Source organism: Anser anser, assembly GCF_964211835.1.
Source record: "Anser anser genome assembly, chromosome: 4".
In the NCBI taxonomy this organism is placed as follows: Eukaryota; Metazoa; Chordata; class Aves; order Anseriformes; family Anatidae; genus Anser; species Anser anser.
Window position 1 is genome coordinate 25,772,458 of NC_139724.1, and position 19,371 is coordinate 25,791,828.

At 37.8% G+C, this 19,371-nt stretch overlaps 1 protein-coding gene across 7 annotated transcripts in view; it reads right to left on the minus strand.

The window, feature by feature from the left end:
- Positions 1 to 19,371, minus strand: part of GALNTL6 (polypeptide N-acetylgalactosaminyltransferase like 6) — a 517,959-nt gene that overhangs the window by 41,184 nt on the left and 457,404 nt on the right. For all 7 annotated transcript variants that reach the window (XR_014583969.1, XR_014583970.1, XM_083835053.1 and 4 more), the window contains one exon: positions 4,808 to 4,925. Coding sequence is in view for 5 of the 7 variants with exons in the window: in XM_083835053.1 (XP_083691179.1) it covers positions 4,808 to 4,925 (118 nt within the window). In the remaining 2 variants the exon portion in view is untranslated. The remainder of the gene's footprint in view (positions 1 to 4,807; positions 4,926 to 19,371) is intronic.

Below are 19,371 nucleotides of genomic sequence, written 5' to 3' on the forward strand. Positions count from 1 at the left end.
ACTTGGAGTTGTGTGTCAAAAACAGGGATGGAGAGAACTTGGAAGATGTGTCAGCACAGCTAAGGATAAAAAAGCCCTAGATATAGGTGACTCTCTTCAAAGAGGCTGGGATATTAGCACGATCATTTTTGTTAAGGTATGGTATATGTCTATGACTAAGGAATGTCCAGTGTAAAGGATCTTCAGCAAACACAGGAAATGACTATCTTTTACAAGTCTATATATTTTGGAAATTACTACATAAATAGTGTTTTTCTAGCAGACTTAAATTTGGGATTTCCTAAATAGTGGCTTCCCTGGTTAATGAGAAGGGAAGCTATTAATCAGGTCAGTTCCAGCACTTGAACAGTTTTGCAAGTTTAGCACATGCTGAACAGTATCGTCAGCAAGATATCATACATCTTTTTAATTAAAAAATTGATCCTGAGGTTATGCTGCCAAAAAACTAAAATGCTACACATTATTTCTTATGTAAAAATTAATCTAAGAAACCCGTTAATGAAGAGGTCATATTTTGATACACAGGTTGCAACTGCCTTACCATCCCTCAAATGTATGTCCAAGTGCTCTGATTTGGAAGCTGCAGTTAATCAACACAGCACCCGGTGCAACGACTGTTGCTGTCCTCTGCTGCAACATTACCACGCAAGAGAAAGAGAGAAGTATGTTGTTTTTTGTAGTCAAGGAAATAAATGCCAAGCAAACTTAAAATGCAGCCTTTTTTTTTTTTTTTTTTTTTTTTTAAACTTGTCCCTGTCTCTTCCTAACAACTCAGCACCTGGAATAGAAATGTGCCTGAAGTCTGCGGAAGTTTCCTGCTATGGCACAATTCCAAACATCACCAAAACATTATAAAGCTTCCTGTATTTTAGAGAAACATTCAATTACTCTGCAGTAAAACTAGTTTCAGTGCAGATTCAGTCTCTTTTTTTCCCCCTAGAACACCCCTCATCATCCCCAAACACACACTAAGAGATTTTTTCTCACACTACCCACCCCCTGTCCCCGTGTAATGAGATAATGCAAACTCCCCCACAGAAAAATACTTTGGGTTAGGAGTATCCTCTACACTGAAGCCTGGTGCCTGTCACCCCAGGTCACATCTAGTGAAACAGCCAGTAAGAAACATCAAAATTGACACTTACCATCCAATCTTCCCAGCCTGACTACCCTTCCTAAATCTGGTTCAACTTTTTTTTGTGTCAGAAACTGCTGCCTGACTCCCCAGACAACGAATTCTCCTGTTATAATCTTCTTATATAGTTTTTTAAATCAGTACTCAAACTCTGCCTTAGCATCTTGAACTCATAAAGCAGCATGGCTTAGCTGTTATTAGTGATTCCTTTGAGCTTGTATGATGACCCTGCACACCAGCCTTTAATTCACTGTGTGTCTGGGGTATGCAAAATGCAGTAGAAGATTAAAGTGAGCACAGCACAGCAGAGCAGGTGATACTAAGTTCACGATGCAGAAGCTGATGAAGCCTTATGTCAGAGGACATCAGGCAAACTATTTTATGGAGTCCTGAGACTAGCAAAGATCTAGCAATCATACTTTTCTGAAAGATCCAATTTCTCTGGTTTTCTAAGCCCATGCTCTGTACTCACAGCTTCCTACCTGCCTTGTAGCCCACACTCCTCTAATTTGAGTTGTGCGGATGACTGTCAATAACTGTGATTCACTAATGCAGACGTCTTTGGTTGAGAAGATGCTTTTCCTTAATATGATCTTGACTGTCAAGTGATATTTTCCCTTTGGTGTGTGAATGTTTCCTGCAGAAGTTTCATTCCAGCATCTAGGATATTTTTCTCCAAATAAAATGAGGCCACAAAATATTAAACATGACATGCACTGTTTCTTTTACATGATGCTATGCTTGGAAACAGTGAAATTGGGCATATAAGCCTGATATTTGAGATACACATTTGCCAAAGATCTTCCTTAACATACCTGTAAGCCTACCTCAAGCACTCAAATCATTAAAGTAAACTGGAGCACTAATTAAAGACGCGCCACAGCTTGTCTACTGTATAGTACCTGGATCTTCTGTTACAATGTTAAGCAGAGGGGTTACAGTAGGTTGTTGATCCATGAAGTGGAGTTTAAAACTCATAACTGAGTAGAAGAACAAAAATGATCCACGAACACTCCTCACTCCAGCTCATGGAGCAGGGCAATCTGTTCGAGGTGAACCAGACACTATTTCCTTCCAGAGAGTCTGTGACAGCTCTCACTTTGGCATGCACTCCCTCATAATTACATCACTGTATTAGAATTAACCACAAAAATCACAAGTCTGACACTGGAAAGATCATGTCATTGGTATGGTATCCATTTATAGTAGCTGGATCACTTATTTATACTTATATAGCAGTGCTCATACAAATGAATCTCAAAGTTAAAAACAAGATTATATGCGAAGAAAATAAAAGGAAGATCATGTTTGTCACTGAGTTTGAAGACCAACCTGAAATAGTTCTCTAAACGTGAACTTTCTTCCACTGTTATGGGACGTTTCAAATTGGCTTCTTTTTGCAGCTTCTTAATGGAATGTTTTTACAAAATACTTGAGATGTAATTGAATTGAAGAAATGAGCGAGAACAGTCAAGTATCTGGTAGTTAGAGATGTTCTGGAGGGGGTTCTTGAGGCAGCATGCTCCAAATAGTCATTTGCCAAGCAAAATAGCATTAACACAAGACATGGCATCAGCAAAGGGTACCCATAAACAATAGATAATCTAGGGAAGATGTCATTTCCTACCCACTCAAGCTGGGTGTTTCACGTGTTGGTCATCTGTTTTTTTCATTGACTTTGTGAATAACAGAGAGATGGCAAGCCCACCACCTTCTCAAGTTTTGTGAATAAAAACTTTGTGAATAAAATTAAACTGACTAATTTGCTCTCATTTAAAAAAGTTTTAAGACAACTGAATCTGTAGCTCTCAATGTAGAAACTGTTGAACCAGAAACCTTTCCCAAGATGACATGGGTAATTCTGGTATAACAAAAAAAGTCTGTTCTGTTTCTCCATCCTGCCTCCCATGATTTCTTCTCCCATTTTGTGTCATTCCAAACAAAACAGCAGTGTTTTTTCTGTAACTCATATCTGTTAAGTTCTTCCAGCAGAAAGCTGTTTCTATTGGCAATTCTTTCTAAGGAGTTTTTTTTTTTTCCTCCTCCTACTTCTTTTAATACTAATAAGAAAGGACAGAGACCCTAAGGTTAGTACATACTAATGAGATGAATCAGGAGATATCAGGAGATATGACTGAAATGAGACCCAGTGTGACACAGCTGCCTCCAAAAAATAAAAAAAAAAGGAATCTATCACTTGAGTAAAACACACTGGGGCAATCTAGTATCTCAATTTCTAGTGCTGTTACCATGGTTTCTATACAAAGACTGGACTGCATTACAATTATATTCTTTGTGATGACAAATAAAAGGAATAGTCGAAATAGGATAATAAAATCTTAGGTGACCTGCCAGAGACTGTTGTTACAGCTACAAGTGACTACTTACATTTGACTCTGAAACAACCTATATGGATAGAACGTAAATCGATATATTCAAAACATGTTTTCCATCTACTGGGTTTCCCTTGCCTTCCAATTTTGTTTTGCTGTGGCGTAAAAATGATTTAGAGAAAGATGAGAGTAGTGCAGTTAATACAAACCATTTTTCTGTTCTTGATAACTCCCATAAAGACAGTCTAGCAGCCCAGTGTAGGGTCGTGCTGTACATTTTATTCCACAGAATGGCCACAGCTTTATTGTTTTAATCACTGTTGAAACTCAGATGCAGCAAGATGTACAATATTAGTCATGGCTGACATATTAAATTTATTTGCTGAGCTTTACACCGTAGGAGTTTGGAAGTAGGTTGGAAAGATCCTGAAGCTAAATGTGAATTCTGATTACAGATCCTTATCCAAACATGTCTGACTCATTTTATATTTTTCATGAAATTCTATCAGCTAATTGAAAACCTGCGCATACAGAGGCCATAAGGTAAAGTTCTTAATTCCATGGGTATACTGGAGCATAGTAAACTGAATTTTCAAAATTAGATATATTAGTCTTTATCAAACTAATGCAAATACCTATTTTACATGTGGAAAGTAGTAAGACTTTCAACTCAGCATGTAAAAGCCAAGTAACTGATTTGAATACAGATGTCCACACAGAGGATATACCATGGATGGTGGTTCATAACCTGGGCACTCAAAAACTCCCCGTCATTACAATTATGTCAATTATCAAAATTGAATTAAAAATCATCCAATTTTGAGAATCTGGCCTGTAGGTAATAGCTCATAGCAGTCGAGCTGGTCTAGTGATTCACTGCTACTGAAGAGAGTCCTCTTTCCTACGAGCTTCTACTTTCACTTCCATCCATTCCCATCAGCTGACCCTACGGAAGCCTACCTCCAGCATGATAGGGTTCAGGAAATGCGTCTGATGGATGATGGTAAGTGGAAAAGACTTGACACAAAGGACAAGGTAAAACTTTGTTCTTTGATGGCGGTAAGCTACCAGATATTTGGAGAAAATTGCACTAAACTGCACGCAGTGATTTTATATGGTTTATGGAGCCTATGTTGATGACATAATTCTGTTTTAAATTAGTGGAAATTTGTAAAGAAAAAGAATTCAAACTGTACTAAATTAATTTTAGTTAAAACCCTAAAGCTAGCGTTAGTTACAGCATCACGATCACAAAGCATATCAGAAATCAAAATCCACAGGCATAAAACCAAACAAGTAAGGAAGACTCATAAGGTCATAAGGTGACTCGATGACTTACCTTAAAAGAGATTTCATACTGCTCTCCTCCCCATATTTCTAATCCCGGATCATAGCCTCCCAGCTCCCAAAACCATTTTCGGTTAACAGCAAATAGACCTCCAGCCATCACAGGAGACCTGAAGAATAAGTAAAACAAACTGTAAATGACAGGAACCATCCTGCTGTGCCTGAAAAATGGAAAAGACTGGCAATGTACGTGGACAAACAATAATGAAGATGCTAGGATCACGTGAATGTAGGTAAATTCACAGTTACCTTTATTATAAACTACATTTACCTTTATTGACCCTAAAATGGACTCCAGTTGAGAAACAGGCAATGTGATATAAGTAGATAGATATAGGGCACGGCAGGCAGTCGTGCAAATTCTCCCTTTTAAAACCAAATTCTGTTCATTGTTAAGTAAACCTACGTAACAGTGAAAGAAAGGGACTCTGGAAACCTGCAAAAGTGTTTAATGTGATCCCTGTGTTCCATGTGAAGTAACTCACATTTGAAAGTGAGTTTTGAAAGCAAGCAAAACTTCTCAATTCAATTCAGTTTCACAGGTGCTGGCTAGAGAAAAGCAACAGTAGATGGTCACAGAGCAGCTGCTGGGAGTTGAACATCTGCTTTTCTACAGGAGCATTTAAAACTCCTAAACTTGGTCTCACAGTGGTGATTTACCTCATAGGCAAATCATTCAGTATTTCCTGTGTTTTCATTTATTCCATGAATAAACATGTGGAATTCAATTGAATTGCTTTAATTCACCCCTTTCCGCAGATAATATAGAAAACAAACAAGTGAACAAGTGGGATACTTAAGATTATAGGATGTTCACGAAAAGTGCATTTTAAATTTATAAGCATGATTTCTTATACTGGACACTATTTTTTTGTTTTAACTACCAAGACAACGATGCTTCTAATGAAGTAAGTACATTGACAGCTCTCAGGAGTTCAATGTTGCTCAATGATTCCTTGATGTTGTAGTGGAAAGGGGATAAAAAGGGTTCTACACTGAGCAGGTAGAAGATAAGCTGAAGAAAGGTCAATCCAACTGCTCAATCAGTTTTGGGTCAACACTTGCCTTGTAAGTTTAGAGCAATGGGCAAAAAGGAACACATTTCTGTTAATGTCTGGTCAGTAAGAGGAAAGATGCTCGTGGTACTTCCTAATCAGAGAATAGACATACAACCAGATAGTATGCTATATGTTTTGTAACACTGCAGCCCCTCTGGGAAAATCATCCCACCTGGGGGAACATTTGTTTTGAATTAATATAGGTGGATTGTTTGTGGCTATGCAAGCACATGGTTCCATTCCTGAGAACTGACTGGCAAATAAAAACTTCATTCTTTGCCACTGATTTAGGATTTGGTACTGAACTAGGATAAGTATTGCAGTAAGCTAGAAGTTTATTAACCGGACATCAAGCTAATGGAACAATGTTCTGCCATATTTTTTCTAATTTATCGCTTTTTATAATGCTATCTTTTATCCAAGACAAAATAGCAAACAGCTGGGTGGCCTCTACCACCATTAGAATCACAGAGAATGAACGTCAGAAAATGATCCTCTCAGCTGCATTCATAGTAATGTAATACATTACAGGTATTTTACCTTTCACTTCTAGTATGTAATCTGAAATATATGTATATATAAAAAAAACATATCTTACATTTTATATTAAGCTATCAATTTTCACAACTAGGGAGCCCTGTTTTTAACAGACTAATTCTGTTTTCCTTTAGAGATTGTATTTCTAAAAGTACACAGTAGCTTTGTGAAACAAAGCTCCAATATTCTAACTGGCAAGGCCATGCTCTGCAACATAGACTGCGTGTTAATACGTTTCACTTTTATTGACATTTCATACCTCAAATATTGACTGTTCTTTCCACATATGAATAAATTCAACGGACTTTTTATTAGAAACCTTCCCCTGGGGATTCTGACTACTACAATACGTTTTCCATTCCTACCGATGTAAAACTAATTACAACATGCCCTTTGTGACTTCAGGTTCTAAATAATCAAAATACAATGTCCTTTTATAAAGATGGACTTGCATGGAAAATACTAAAAGCTAAATCTTAACTGGCAGAAAAAATGAAGTCCCAGAAATCACTGGGGAAGCACAGGTTTTCTCTAATTCTCTTCAGTACTTTACCTTCCTTGAGTATTTCTCTTGACACAGTGGAGAGCCTATGGAAATGGCAATCCCCTCAGGTGAATCAGATAGAAAATGAAAAAAATCAGACTTCAAATTGCAAGATAATTGGCAGATACTTTAAAAGTAATCTGTACATTTTCCAGAGATAGTACTGAGTAAAGAAACCCCTTGTTATTTAGATGATCATTCATGAAAGTTCAGAACATTTATTACAATTAGAAAAACTAACAAACAAGGGATTGGAACAGCAAATTCATATTTCTAGCATTTAAAAAAAAAAGTTTCACATGATGTTGCCATAGTCATTCCACAGCATGTTCTGACATTTGTAGCTTTGCAGAAAAAGTAATGGGGAGGACAAAACAAGATAGCTTTCTAGTTATTGGAGAGAGATGAGCAATAAGTTGTGTGGCCCTGACCACTTGGCACAGGATATGTATTCCACAGCATGCCACAAGCAGCTACAGCTGAACAGGGCTTAATTTGTCTCCAAAATATGAAGACAAGAGTCCAGTCCTACAATCTTGACTGATATGAAAAGTCCTTTTGTAGTCAATAGGATTAGTCACACAGACAAGAATTGCACTGAGCCCAAAAGAGAAGAATTAATGTCTTGTTTAATGGCTTCTATATAGAAACGTCAAGTACAAAGCTATGTTTGTAAAGGCATTTTTTTTTTCATGGAACATCCTACTCAGACACTTAAATAATCAGACTTGAGCTACTGTAACATAATATTATGTGAGTAATTAGAGTGGGAAGCTGTAAAAAACTTCTAGTCAAACACTTCAAAGGACAAAGACTCCTAAACATCAGAAAAGCTGGAAAGGCTAAGGTTGCTAAGCTTAAAAATAGTTATAAAAAGCTTCCACATAAGAGTACTGCACAAACTCACTGTACCTGGAAGAACAATACTGCTGGTAAGTCAGCTGATCCAAAAATTGCCCAAGAGATCTCCGTTTTCCCAGCACAGATTGGTGTGCTGAGACAAAAATGGAGTATGATTTAGTGATAGTGAGAAAAAAAAAAGAAGTTATTTTTTGCAAAAAAAAAAAATACACACTGCACTGAGAAAAAGGCAGGTAAATGCTTAACAAGAAAAATAACTTACAGATTTAAAAAAATGTACCTAAGGAAATGTAGCAGTAGACTAACTGTAACCAGTGAACAATTTTCTGACTTCTCATAATTTACGTGCAGAGGAAGAAAAGAGATCATCTATGAATTTTCAAAGTCAGAGAACCTCAACCTGCTGGCCATGTTGCTTTTGATGCAGCCCAGGAGGAGTGTGCCCCTCCACCTTAGTGATACCACAGGAAGGCACCTCAGAAGAGTGAATAGATTCAAATACCTCGTTCCAGAGAGCTGGTGCTCTCTGCAGTGATTCTTGATAGTGCACCAAAGCTTCGTCATGCAAACAGCAGGAGCTGATACTAATCCTATATAACAAAAGTTTCGAACAAAACTAAACATTAAAATCTATGCATGTTTAAAGCAAGAGACAGAGATTTGGACACTAACAACGAAATGATGTGGATGCAGAAATAAAACGAACTGAAATGAAGAAGATGAGTTGACCAAGTGGCTAGGAAGTGATAGATACAGTATGAGCTTATAGGTTGCTCCAAAAGACAAATTGAAGGACAATTTCTGTACTGTGCATAGAAAAAGATGACGTAATTGGGATGAATATGGATTAGACTGACATCACTGAATTTTTCAAGTAAATTAAAAAGAGGTATCTTACATATATTTAACTGTTTAAACAAATATGTTGAAATTAGTTTAAAATACACTATTTTTTTACATTGAATATTTCTGTAAGGCACTATTTCCTTTTATCTTACTAACATCCATTCTAACAACATGATTATGAAACAACTTTGCCCCTTATTTGATGAATTTGTGCCCCAGTCTCTAACAAATGCTCACATAGCTTTTGCAAACCACTGCATCCCTGCAGCCCACATCCTATCTTCTTAGTGTGTGTAGGAATGGTATCTTAAAATACATGACAGATCAACTGTGTAAGGAAATGGTCTGTCTTTAAGTTGATTTGCTCCCCATAAATAGTGCCCCTACACCACAGCAGTTCAATAATTGTACATTCAAAGCCCTCACCAAAGTACACTGTAAATTACCAGCTGTTTTTTTTTTTTTATTTTTTATGTAACTGTGAAGTTTTGAGTATTTATAATAAGATAGCACAGCAATTTTCACAAAGTAAACTGAAGGCAGCATTTGCACCACTGTATTCAACTGTGCAGACTCCTACACATCCAGCTGGTTTCAGTAATCTGCATTCTCTAATTAAGCTGCTGTATAAATTTATTATCGCTCCTAATCAGTTTGAATATTCTTGTGTTATTTTTTGTTCCTCTCTATCTTTCTAATGAGTTGTTTGCAAAATCCATCATGTGTTGACAGATTTCATACAGATCCACAGTGTCTCTATCTTACCTACAATGAATATCTACATATATATATATGCATGGTTAATACATTTCTTTCACTGGCACCCAGTAAACTATTCTATAGGTGATAATTCATTTGTGAGATAGGTGTCCTTTAAGAGGCATAGAACAAAGATTTCACCCGTTTACTTCCTTGCCACCTGGACATGGTCCTGGGTAACCTGCTGTAGGTTCTGCTTGTGCAGATGGGTTGGACCACATGACCCCCAGAGGTCCCTTCCAACCTTTAACCATTGTGTGATTCCAGGGAGGCACTATTATACAAGATAGAGATCAAGGCTAATTTACCTGACTCATACTTTCATAGCCTGCATCCCCCCGTGATCAACACACTTTCTACTAAAATTGCAGTAAGGCCTCATTCTAATGCCAAATGCAGTAAATTTCCCATGACCAAGAGCTGTAAAAGTGTTGATAAAAATTTGCATTCTCACATAGCAACCTTTGCTGGAGATTATGAAAGTGCTGCATAGTCATCAAGCAGTTTCATTACAGGTAACCTTTGTAAGTGGCATTATAGCCACATCATTCACTTTAATCTTAAACGTACAAATGATGCTTTGGTATTTAAGCAAACATTTTACTTAGCACATTGCTAAACTTCATTGAAACATCATATTGTAAAAGAGTGATGAACCCTTATATGGGTAATGATGCTGAGGCCCATTTAGCCTTCCCTCCCATATTTAGAAAACTAATGAAGCTCTGGAAGAGGTGGGACAATTGGGTAGAGATGGAAGACTGAAGAGAAGACTTCCTTCTCTTATAATTACCTCTCATAATCCAAGGGAAATCTATCTGTATTATTGCTAGAGGAGATCTACAGTAATCAAACTAAGGAGGTCGGTCAGCAGATATTATCACAAAAGGAAAATGAAATGTTCTGGAAATGTCCTCCTGGCAAAGGTGTTCAGGAGGATAAAACTGAGGAGCAAAAGAACACTGGGAATATTGTGCTTCAAGTTGGACTAGAGACATGAGTCTAAAACACCTGAATCTTGTAAGACTGCTTGTAAGGTGAGCTGAGAGCAGCACTACTGCTGAGCCATGTTCATGGCATGAGGGGGCAGGGATATCAGATATGTGCAGCTCAATAGCTGCCCTAAAACCCTCCAGCCTACTAGTAGGAAGTGAGTAAGAAATGCTAGAAAAAAAAATTCTCAAGCAAAATTTGATGCAATTTTTAATTTACAGTACAGAGGCAAAATATTACTAAATGTCTCTAAAATACGAACTTATATTAGGCCTTCTGGCTTTTAGTAAGGTTTAATTAGAAGCATATCTAAAAATAAAAAAATCACTTTTTTAAAGGATATACTCTTTCTCAACAAGTCAGGAAAAAAAAAGACATTACATCAGACTCTGCATTCAAAGTTAACTCAAGGTCAAAGTTCAAACAGATAAGTAACGTTTTGCACAGCCTAAGAAATTTGCAAGTATGGGAAGTCACCCTGTTTCTGGTTCTTGTAAAAATCCAATTATTTTGATTATGAAGGCCTGTGCCATTCAGCTGAAGGCACAATGAACCTCCTACTATCATCTCTTTTCCCTCTGGGTTATTATGAAATGTGAGACTGACATTTTAAGGCAATGCCACTATTCTAAATTGAGTGTACATCTTACTTTTAAACAGGAAAAATCTGCTCAAGCTAACAAGGAAATCTGTGTCTATGGAAAGTAACACTCAGGTAAATTGACATCTCATTTGAGATTAAACTTCTATTTTCAAATAAGGAACAAGGCCAGCAGCATATCTGTAGGTCATCTCTCTTGGTTGCACAGCAACTCCATCACTGCCTCCCAAGTATTAGGGAATAACAACAGTTCATTAAATTCCAACACTCCCTTCAAGGATGTTCTCTCAGAATATATGGGGGCAGTAGCTCAACAGAATTACTATCCAATTACAATGCTACCTTCTTCTCTTTAGATGTAGAGGTATAAACTACAGAACTATCTTCCTTTTCCAGGACTTACTTTTGCTTTATTTATTTATTTACATAACACAGTACAGCATCATAAGTAAAGTTTAAACTCGGGGAAATTTTTATTAAAATTTGATGATAAATGATTCTTCTTAAAACGTATCTACTGGAGCCCAAACATTTTTTTTTTTTTTTTTTAATTTCCATAACAGCCCTTTAATTCAAACCTTGTTCTCCCAACATAGATAAATAGATAAATAATAACAACAAATCTCACTGGTTATCAGCCTGCTGTTAGATGTTACAGATGATTTAAGTTTTTCTGATTACTGTAACTCTATGACTGATCTCTATAACTCTAAAGCATTCTGTACTTATTCCAGATTAAAGAAGACTTGAAGGCACCACAGCCCAGAAAGCCAGCTTTTGCACACAATGGGTAACGGTGACTTCATGCCTGGAGATTACAAACTGCTCCAGTGCATTTTTTTCCCTGCACTGCTCACAGCTTGCAGCAGAACTGCACCAGCAGACCAGAGCAGCTGCACCATCCCATGCTCCGGCAGCACTGCTCACCGTAGCATCTGCTGAACAGGCAGAACCAGCAGGGCTGTGCCTACCAGGCCTGTGGCATCTCCTATGCCATATGTACTCCACGGGGGCTGGTAAAACAGCTGCTTGGTCTTTTTATGGTTGACAGGTGAGAAAAAGAGGTCATTCTGTTGACCGTACTGGATGGCACCGTATAGCACTATATGCATATTTGCAACAGTTGGAAAACTTTGAAAAAGACAAAAAAGGCCATCAAGCTAAAGTCACTGTCATAAATTTCAAATTATAGAGAAGCCTTTTTTTTCTGTCTCTGCTGCAATATTACAGGCTAAAATTTTATTTCTGTGACAGAGAATGCTTCAGCTGTGCAAATGTGTAGTTACTATTAAAGCACTACAAGGAAGTGGCAACACTGGTTTGGTTTCATTGGGTTTCCTTTTTGGTCACCCCACCACTTCCTTCCCAGATCAGACCAAATAATTAGTGAAGGACATTTCCAGAACATTTATGAGTTGCAAAGACTTTAAGTGGAAGCATAGTTACAATAACCTTCTCCTGATTCTTTAGCAAGATCTTTTAAGATACTGCTGCCTAGCACACTGGTGGAATCAGCTTTTCTTCAGGGTCCTGCGAACTGTGCATAGTGATCCTGATTCAAACAGACAGAGCGCTCACACTTTGCTAAGCAAATGAGACACACAGTTAATGATAGGGCCTGTGATCTGCCATGGAGCGGAGGATGTGGATGAATATTATTCCTTTGATCAGTCCTTCAGAAGTACTGTCAGCAAGTGCCCCTGCTCTACCCTTGCGCACACATGCTGCTTCAAACTCAGGCAGGAAATGGGGACAAAAGGTAATTTTAATATTTAATTTATTTCTGTCTTTAGGGGTTAACGCAGAAGCCTGAAATCACTGCATAGTGACAGGGAGGAAGACTGGAACCCGTGTAGCTTCACACCATTGCTACAAAAAGCAGGTCACCCATTTGCCATTGGTCAACAATTTCAAGAACATTATCATTATGCTATGAGAAGGCATCAGGAACAATGATGACAAAAAAAAATGCCTGAAGAGGCAAACATAGCCAAAGATATTCTGAGATCCTAGAAATGTGCTTCTAACTGCATCCTTGCTATTTATTAAAACTCTATAATTTGGTACATTACCCTACTATAGAGGGGAATGGGGAGGCGGGCACTTAACTATAATGAAGTTAGATTTCCCCTTGTCTGCACCAGAGGCACAACAATATTTTCTTGTAAAATCTATGAAACAGTGAAAACAGTTCTTCAGAAATAGAACTGACAGAAAAACACTGGAAACCACTTCACAGTAAGGGAGTAAGGAGCTGAAAGCTGATGATGTTGAGCACTTCATTGTCCCATGACAGCATCTGCTTTTAATTTGATGTTGTTGTAAAGATGGGCAGGCAGGGCTGTGGAAACCCAGGGAAATGAACCTTCCTGTTTTATCATCATAATAAATCCCATTAAAAAAATCTCCATTTGATAATAAAAGTAAAATGGAAGTCTGGTCTAGGGATAGCTCTCCACATTTGCATAAGCTCATTCACTCCGTACTAAAAGTGCATGGAAATGTGCCTTAGCAATAATGACATAGATAGAGAGAATATCCACAATGTGATCTAAGGGAGATTAATATTTTTGGGCTTTGAAATAGCAAGACTGTCAGGAATTGCAGAAGATACCCAATAGCTTATTTTATTTCCTCACAAAGAGTGATATCTAGTATTCTTCTTTCAGAATTTGGATGTGAACTGGTTGTTTAGAAAAATCATGTTATAGTATAGATAGTTTTCATTAACCGTTTGTAAAATATTCTGATGGCAAGAGCTGTTGATCGCTGTTATAAATGCTCACTTCTGTTAGAAACTCTTTCAGCCATGTGAATATTTTGATATGCAGCTAAGAGGAAAAGGGTCTATCCAGGTTGAAATATCACATTTTTCCTTTCTTCTAAATATAAAAATGTGTAAAACAACCACACTTATTACCCCATTTACTGATAAATGGTCACCTCTAGAGGTAAGCCACTAGAAATCTCTATCACTGACTATACGATTCTGCTGCCAAATAATGCCTTGCAAAGCTGGCTCTTTAGATGGTTTAAGTGTACGCAGAATACGCTGCCAGTGAAATTATGCTGTTGTGCATGAACTCTGGACCCGACCTCGAAGGCAAATAATGACAATGGATTTTCCACAGAGTTGTGATCATTTGCACAGGCTGTATTGCAAACATTTCTGAACCACATCAGTCTCAGAGCCGGAAACAAGAATTCCTATGTACTGTAACAGCCCACACACAGAAAAGCACCTCCACTGCGTGGGATGACCATCCACACCCACCCCAGCCCTCCAAGTTGCAAACTAAAATTTTCACGTGGCTTGAGAGTACAAGACACATTTCTGAGAACAGCAAGCAGAAGAGGACCTCTGAGAGTAATGCAAAGGCAGAACAATGGCAGCCCCCCAGAAGTAAAGCTGCTCCATGTGGGACTGGGCACAGAGCTGGCACCTGGGTGACTCGCCAAGGCAGACCCCAGGAGCCTCTGCAGGCTTCCTCCCTCCCGCACCCAGAGGCTCAGGCTGCCCAGCTCCCCTCGTGTGCCTGCCAGGCAACAGAGCGAGCATCAAGAGGGGTCACCCCAACCTCTGCCTATCTATAATGAAAGCACCGCAAGAATGAATCAAGAACTGGAAATGATAACATACAAACACTGCAAATGCATTAACTCAAATCCCAAGACTCCTGCCTATACACACTTCCAGGAAATACTATTCTTCTGCATTTATCTAGATTAAGAGCATACGGATGAAATAAATGATACTATTATTTTAAGAAACAACTGAAGAGACAGAAAAATTTGGAGCAATCAGCCATTCTGACTCATTTCCAAAAATCTGCTAGTGAAAGCCCTATCATTTCAGACTTAAATTAGAAAACACACAAAAGCCATATCAAATCCTGAACTGGCAGGAAGATAAGCTGGACAGTAATAACTCTTGCAACTGATCTATAAAGGCTTTATTGTCAAGACTTCACAAAAAAAAAAAGGCAAATCCTTAATAACAAAATAATCAGAATAATCTATTGTTAGTAATAGCAGTTACCAGCAACAATGGAACTGTAGTTTTATCTGATCCCCTCCATCACAGTCACATTCATCACCACAGACAAATGGGCTCTATATTGTCTGAATGGTTACTGACAGATAGTCTCATTAGGTGGATGATATTTATAGGATGGAGTTGGTAATACTGTTATTATTTTACAGACTACACAAAGAGTGCTCAGTGCTTCTAATCTCACAGATTTCTTAGCTCTGCATGGAAGTACTTCAAATGCAAATGCAAAGAGGTGCAAGTTACTTTAAGGCCCTAGTTCACACTGACTTGTTTTCACTATTCCACAGCTTCGTGATCTGAAATAACAAAGCTGTCCTTGGAAATGTGAACTGAATCTTGGTAAACGACCTAGGTGATGTTGTAACCCTCCCTCAGTGTCAATGTACAGATGGGCTTCACACTTCAACTCATCTGTTTTCCCTAGAGAGTCAAACTGCTCAATCTGCCCAGAAACTTCTCACCATGGGACATCACTTTACCCTGCAGGCATGTACATCACCTTGGTTTGTACCTCTCAGCAACCTTTGAGATTATAGTCTGTTATTTAGTGACAACGGCCATGATCAACAGGGATTATGCTAACTGAATAAAACCTGCATGTTTTTGAAGGATGCAAGCACTCCGATTACAGGATCATGTCTGCTCTGTCATTGCAAGTTCATTTCTTTTTGAACTCTTGACCCAAGTCCTCTGAACTCATCCCTCATTCTGCTGGGGAACTCCACAAGCTCTCAGGGTCCACGTCTCCGTGGCCAGCCCAAGCCCAAGGGCATGGACCTCAGCAGCAGCTTCCACTCCCTCCACTTGGGGCAGTCCTTCCTTTACATCCTTAAGTAAAAATATTCACCCACTACCAGCTAAACAAAAATGGGAATAATGATGCCATACACAGCAGAAATCTGAATACTTTGCTAACATGCATTTTCCAACAACTTCTCTGCAGCTAGCGGAAGAAAAGAGAGCTCATAGATAGGATAACAGTAATTAGGTCAGCCTGACATTTGTTGTCCTATGCTTCAGAAAATATTTTTCTGAAAACTTCAGTTATACAACAATGCATAACCAAACTTAATACATGCAGTAAATTGTTGGCTGTCATTATCAGTAATAAGAGAGAAGAGCTATAGTTGCAAAGCAGCTGCTGTAGCATTCAACCATATTCGGCTGGCAAGAAAATAAAACTAATGGAAAACTTAAAGGAAGGATGTTATGCATGAGACTTCTCAGACACAATTAAATATAAATTGCAAAACACAAATAAACATTATAAAACGTGGAATTGCAGGTCAAAGACTGAAATTACTAACATTGACAGAATCTTTTATAGCTTTCTTTCTGAAGATATACACAGGATGATATTCAATAAATAAAGATGAAATGAAACAGAACACTGTGAATATTTTCCCCTAATGACTATACTTTACAAGCAGAATCATGCTTCTACTGTAATTACAGAAGATAGTATTCCATTAACAACTAATATTAGGAGTAAGTGGGAAAGCCAACAAGCCAAAGGGATAAAATCTGCTTCCATGTATTGTTAGAAGAACCCCATTCATATTTGTGTTCGGGGTTTTAGTGATGAGGCTTAATGTCTCAATGGAGGCAGAGAAGCAATACAGTCAAAACCAAGCTGTGTTTTGGGGTCAGGTGAAGTGGAGTCCTGACAATATCTTTCAATGACTTGTGGATGAGACTATTCCCGAAGGCCAAAATCTGCTCTAGCTGGAAGATACAATTTCTTGACAATGAGTAATAGCAAGAAAGAAGGACTGAGTACATTTTCTTAGAAAAAGAATGAGCTTCACAGAGGTCAGCATTCTGTCTTTGTTGCTTCTCTTGCCAGAGCACAGACAGCAGCTCCAAGCAAATCTGGCACAGCATGCTCTGTATTAGTGGTTTTCTTCCCTCATGCATCACCCTGTCTGTACCGATACCCTTTAGATACCATTCAATTAATCTTGGGGTGGTTCATACACCTGCATTTCCCAAGGAGAAAGCTCAATGTAGTCCATCTCCCTGCGTAGAAGCAACATACAAAACAAACTTACAGGGAAGAAATTCACCTTGAGACTTGATTTCAGTTCCTGTGGAATTTCAGAAATCAGAGAGCATCAAAGCAACAGGTGCACTGTCTGGCATTCAGTTTTTAAGGAAGAATACAGTAGAACACAGACCCTCAATACCAATCATACTGGCGCTATCTGAAGCAATGACTAAGAAGAAAAGTAAGAAACACTGAAAAACATCTTCCTGTTTTTGCTTCTGTAACTTCAAGAACTCTGTAAATACAAAGTAGATGCCAACCGAAGATCCACGTATGCAGTCCTGTAGTTCCTCAAGATCAAGGCACTATTTGCCATGCTCTAATAACAGATGCGAAGCTCCAAATGAATAATATCAGCATCCACAAACTCCTGTTGCCATGAGCAATGGTGTCCACATGATAAACACAATGCAACTGATCCAATGTTCCTACAGTAGATCTTAGCATCTCTGTGGAATAATGAAGTTCACTCCAATGTCAAGATCCATTCAGAGTACGTGTGTATGTATTTCATTATCAAGATGAAAGCCAACAACTATGTATTCAACAGGAAACACATAAGACATTCTTGACAAATACTATAAGTAATAAAAAGCTCCTGTTTCACAGAATGGAATATAGTCAAGAACATTTTTCTTTTTGCATGAAGGATTTTGATTTTAGTTTTATAACTACAGAGTTTTATCCATGAAGCATAATTAAATTGTACTCTAGGTGGAGATGAAAGTAAGATGTTTTAAATATATTTTTTAATAGGAAGTCATTATGCAATTTATTGTTGTAACAAAAAAGAAAAATAATTTTCAGAAATCATGTGGCTTGTCTGTGGATTTAAATAATCATTTGAAATATCAATTCTTGCACAAAGGTATTTGTTTAGAAATTGATACACAAGGAGGGCTTTCCTCAGTCACTAAAATTCTACCTGGGTCTGCCTCCTACAGCATCAGTGCAATTAGACATCCTGGATTCACGCTCTACTAGTTAATTGCTGAAAACATCTTACTTTAAGAAGTGTTGCTTGTAAGAATTAAAAAAACTTACCTAGAACTCCAAATAAAATGTTTTTTGGGCTACTATGCAGGAAGCTACGTTTAAAAAATCCTTTAAAATATGATTTCATATGTGCCTCTAATGTCAGGTCTGAACATACTGCTTGAATTTTTGCTCAAATTATTTTTCAGTACTCTAAGTCTTTAAAGTAACATTATTTAAACTTAATCATTTCCTATTATTTTAAGCTCTGCAAAACTGACTTTATGACAAGAGGTTTAATTACTATTTTTTTTTTAATTTTCTTCTTAGGAACCAAACACATAAATGAAGTACTTCAGTGAAATAAGAATGCTCATCCTAACATTTCAGTTACTAAACTAAGCTCATTGTTGGAGTTAAAGAGTTCAGCAAATCATTAAGTGCTCCTCTTCTTCCATAAAAACATGGTTTTCATGGCAAAAAAAATAATTGTGCACAAGAACAGTTCTGAATGTCAAATAAATCTGTCTCCCAGAGCAGTATTTAAAAATTCTACAGGTGAGGGCATTACAGCTACTTTATCTATAAACCAACACATGAAACATTTTTCAAGGTACTCCTACCACTTAAATCACCACCAATACTCCTTCAGTTTACATATCACTCCTTAAAACATTAAGGGCTGATGAAACTAACATATTTGATGGTGTAGAAGCAGATTGTCTGCTTCACACAACACCTTTGCCTGATGCTAACTGCAGTAAATAAACAAAGTGTGAACAATGCTACAACTGTCTGAAATTGCCCCAGTTTCCGTAGGAACAATTAATCATTAGCCACTTTTTACTGACCTTTTTAAAATCAGAAAACAGATATAATGCCCTCTGTGTTCTAGATTAAGCAACTGAAATATAACTGGGTCTCTGGATGACTATTGCATCTTTCCTAGGCATGGTGGCCACATCTGGACACAGTGATGCACCTGCCACTTCACAAGTATGCAGACTGGAATAGTTACCCACTGTTTCTTATGGATGTTAACACACTTAAATTTGTACACTGTTGTTTGTTTAACAATTTATGTCTCTTGTCCTAGTCACAGTGCTAACAAACTATTTTGTGCTTTAAATTTCTCCTCAATAGTGGCCCTTGATGCTTTCTTGCTTTCTGTGCTGAATCTCATGTTACTGTCTTCCAATAATTTCTTTGATTTGCCAGGATCCACTTTCATTTTGACCCTGTCTTCCCAATTGACTTTTAATATCCAGCCAACGTCAACTT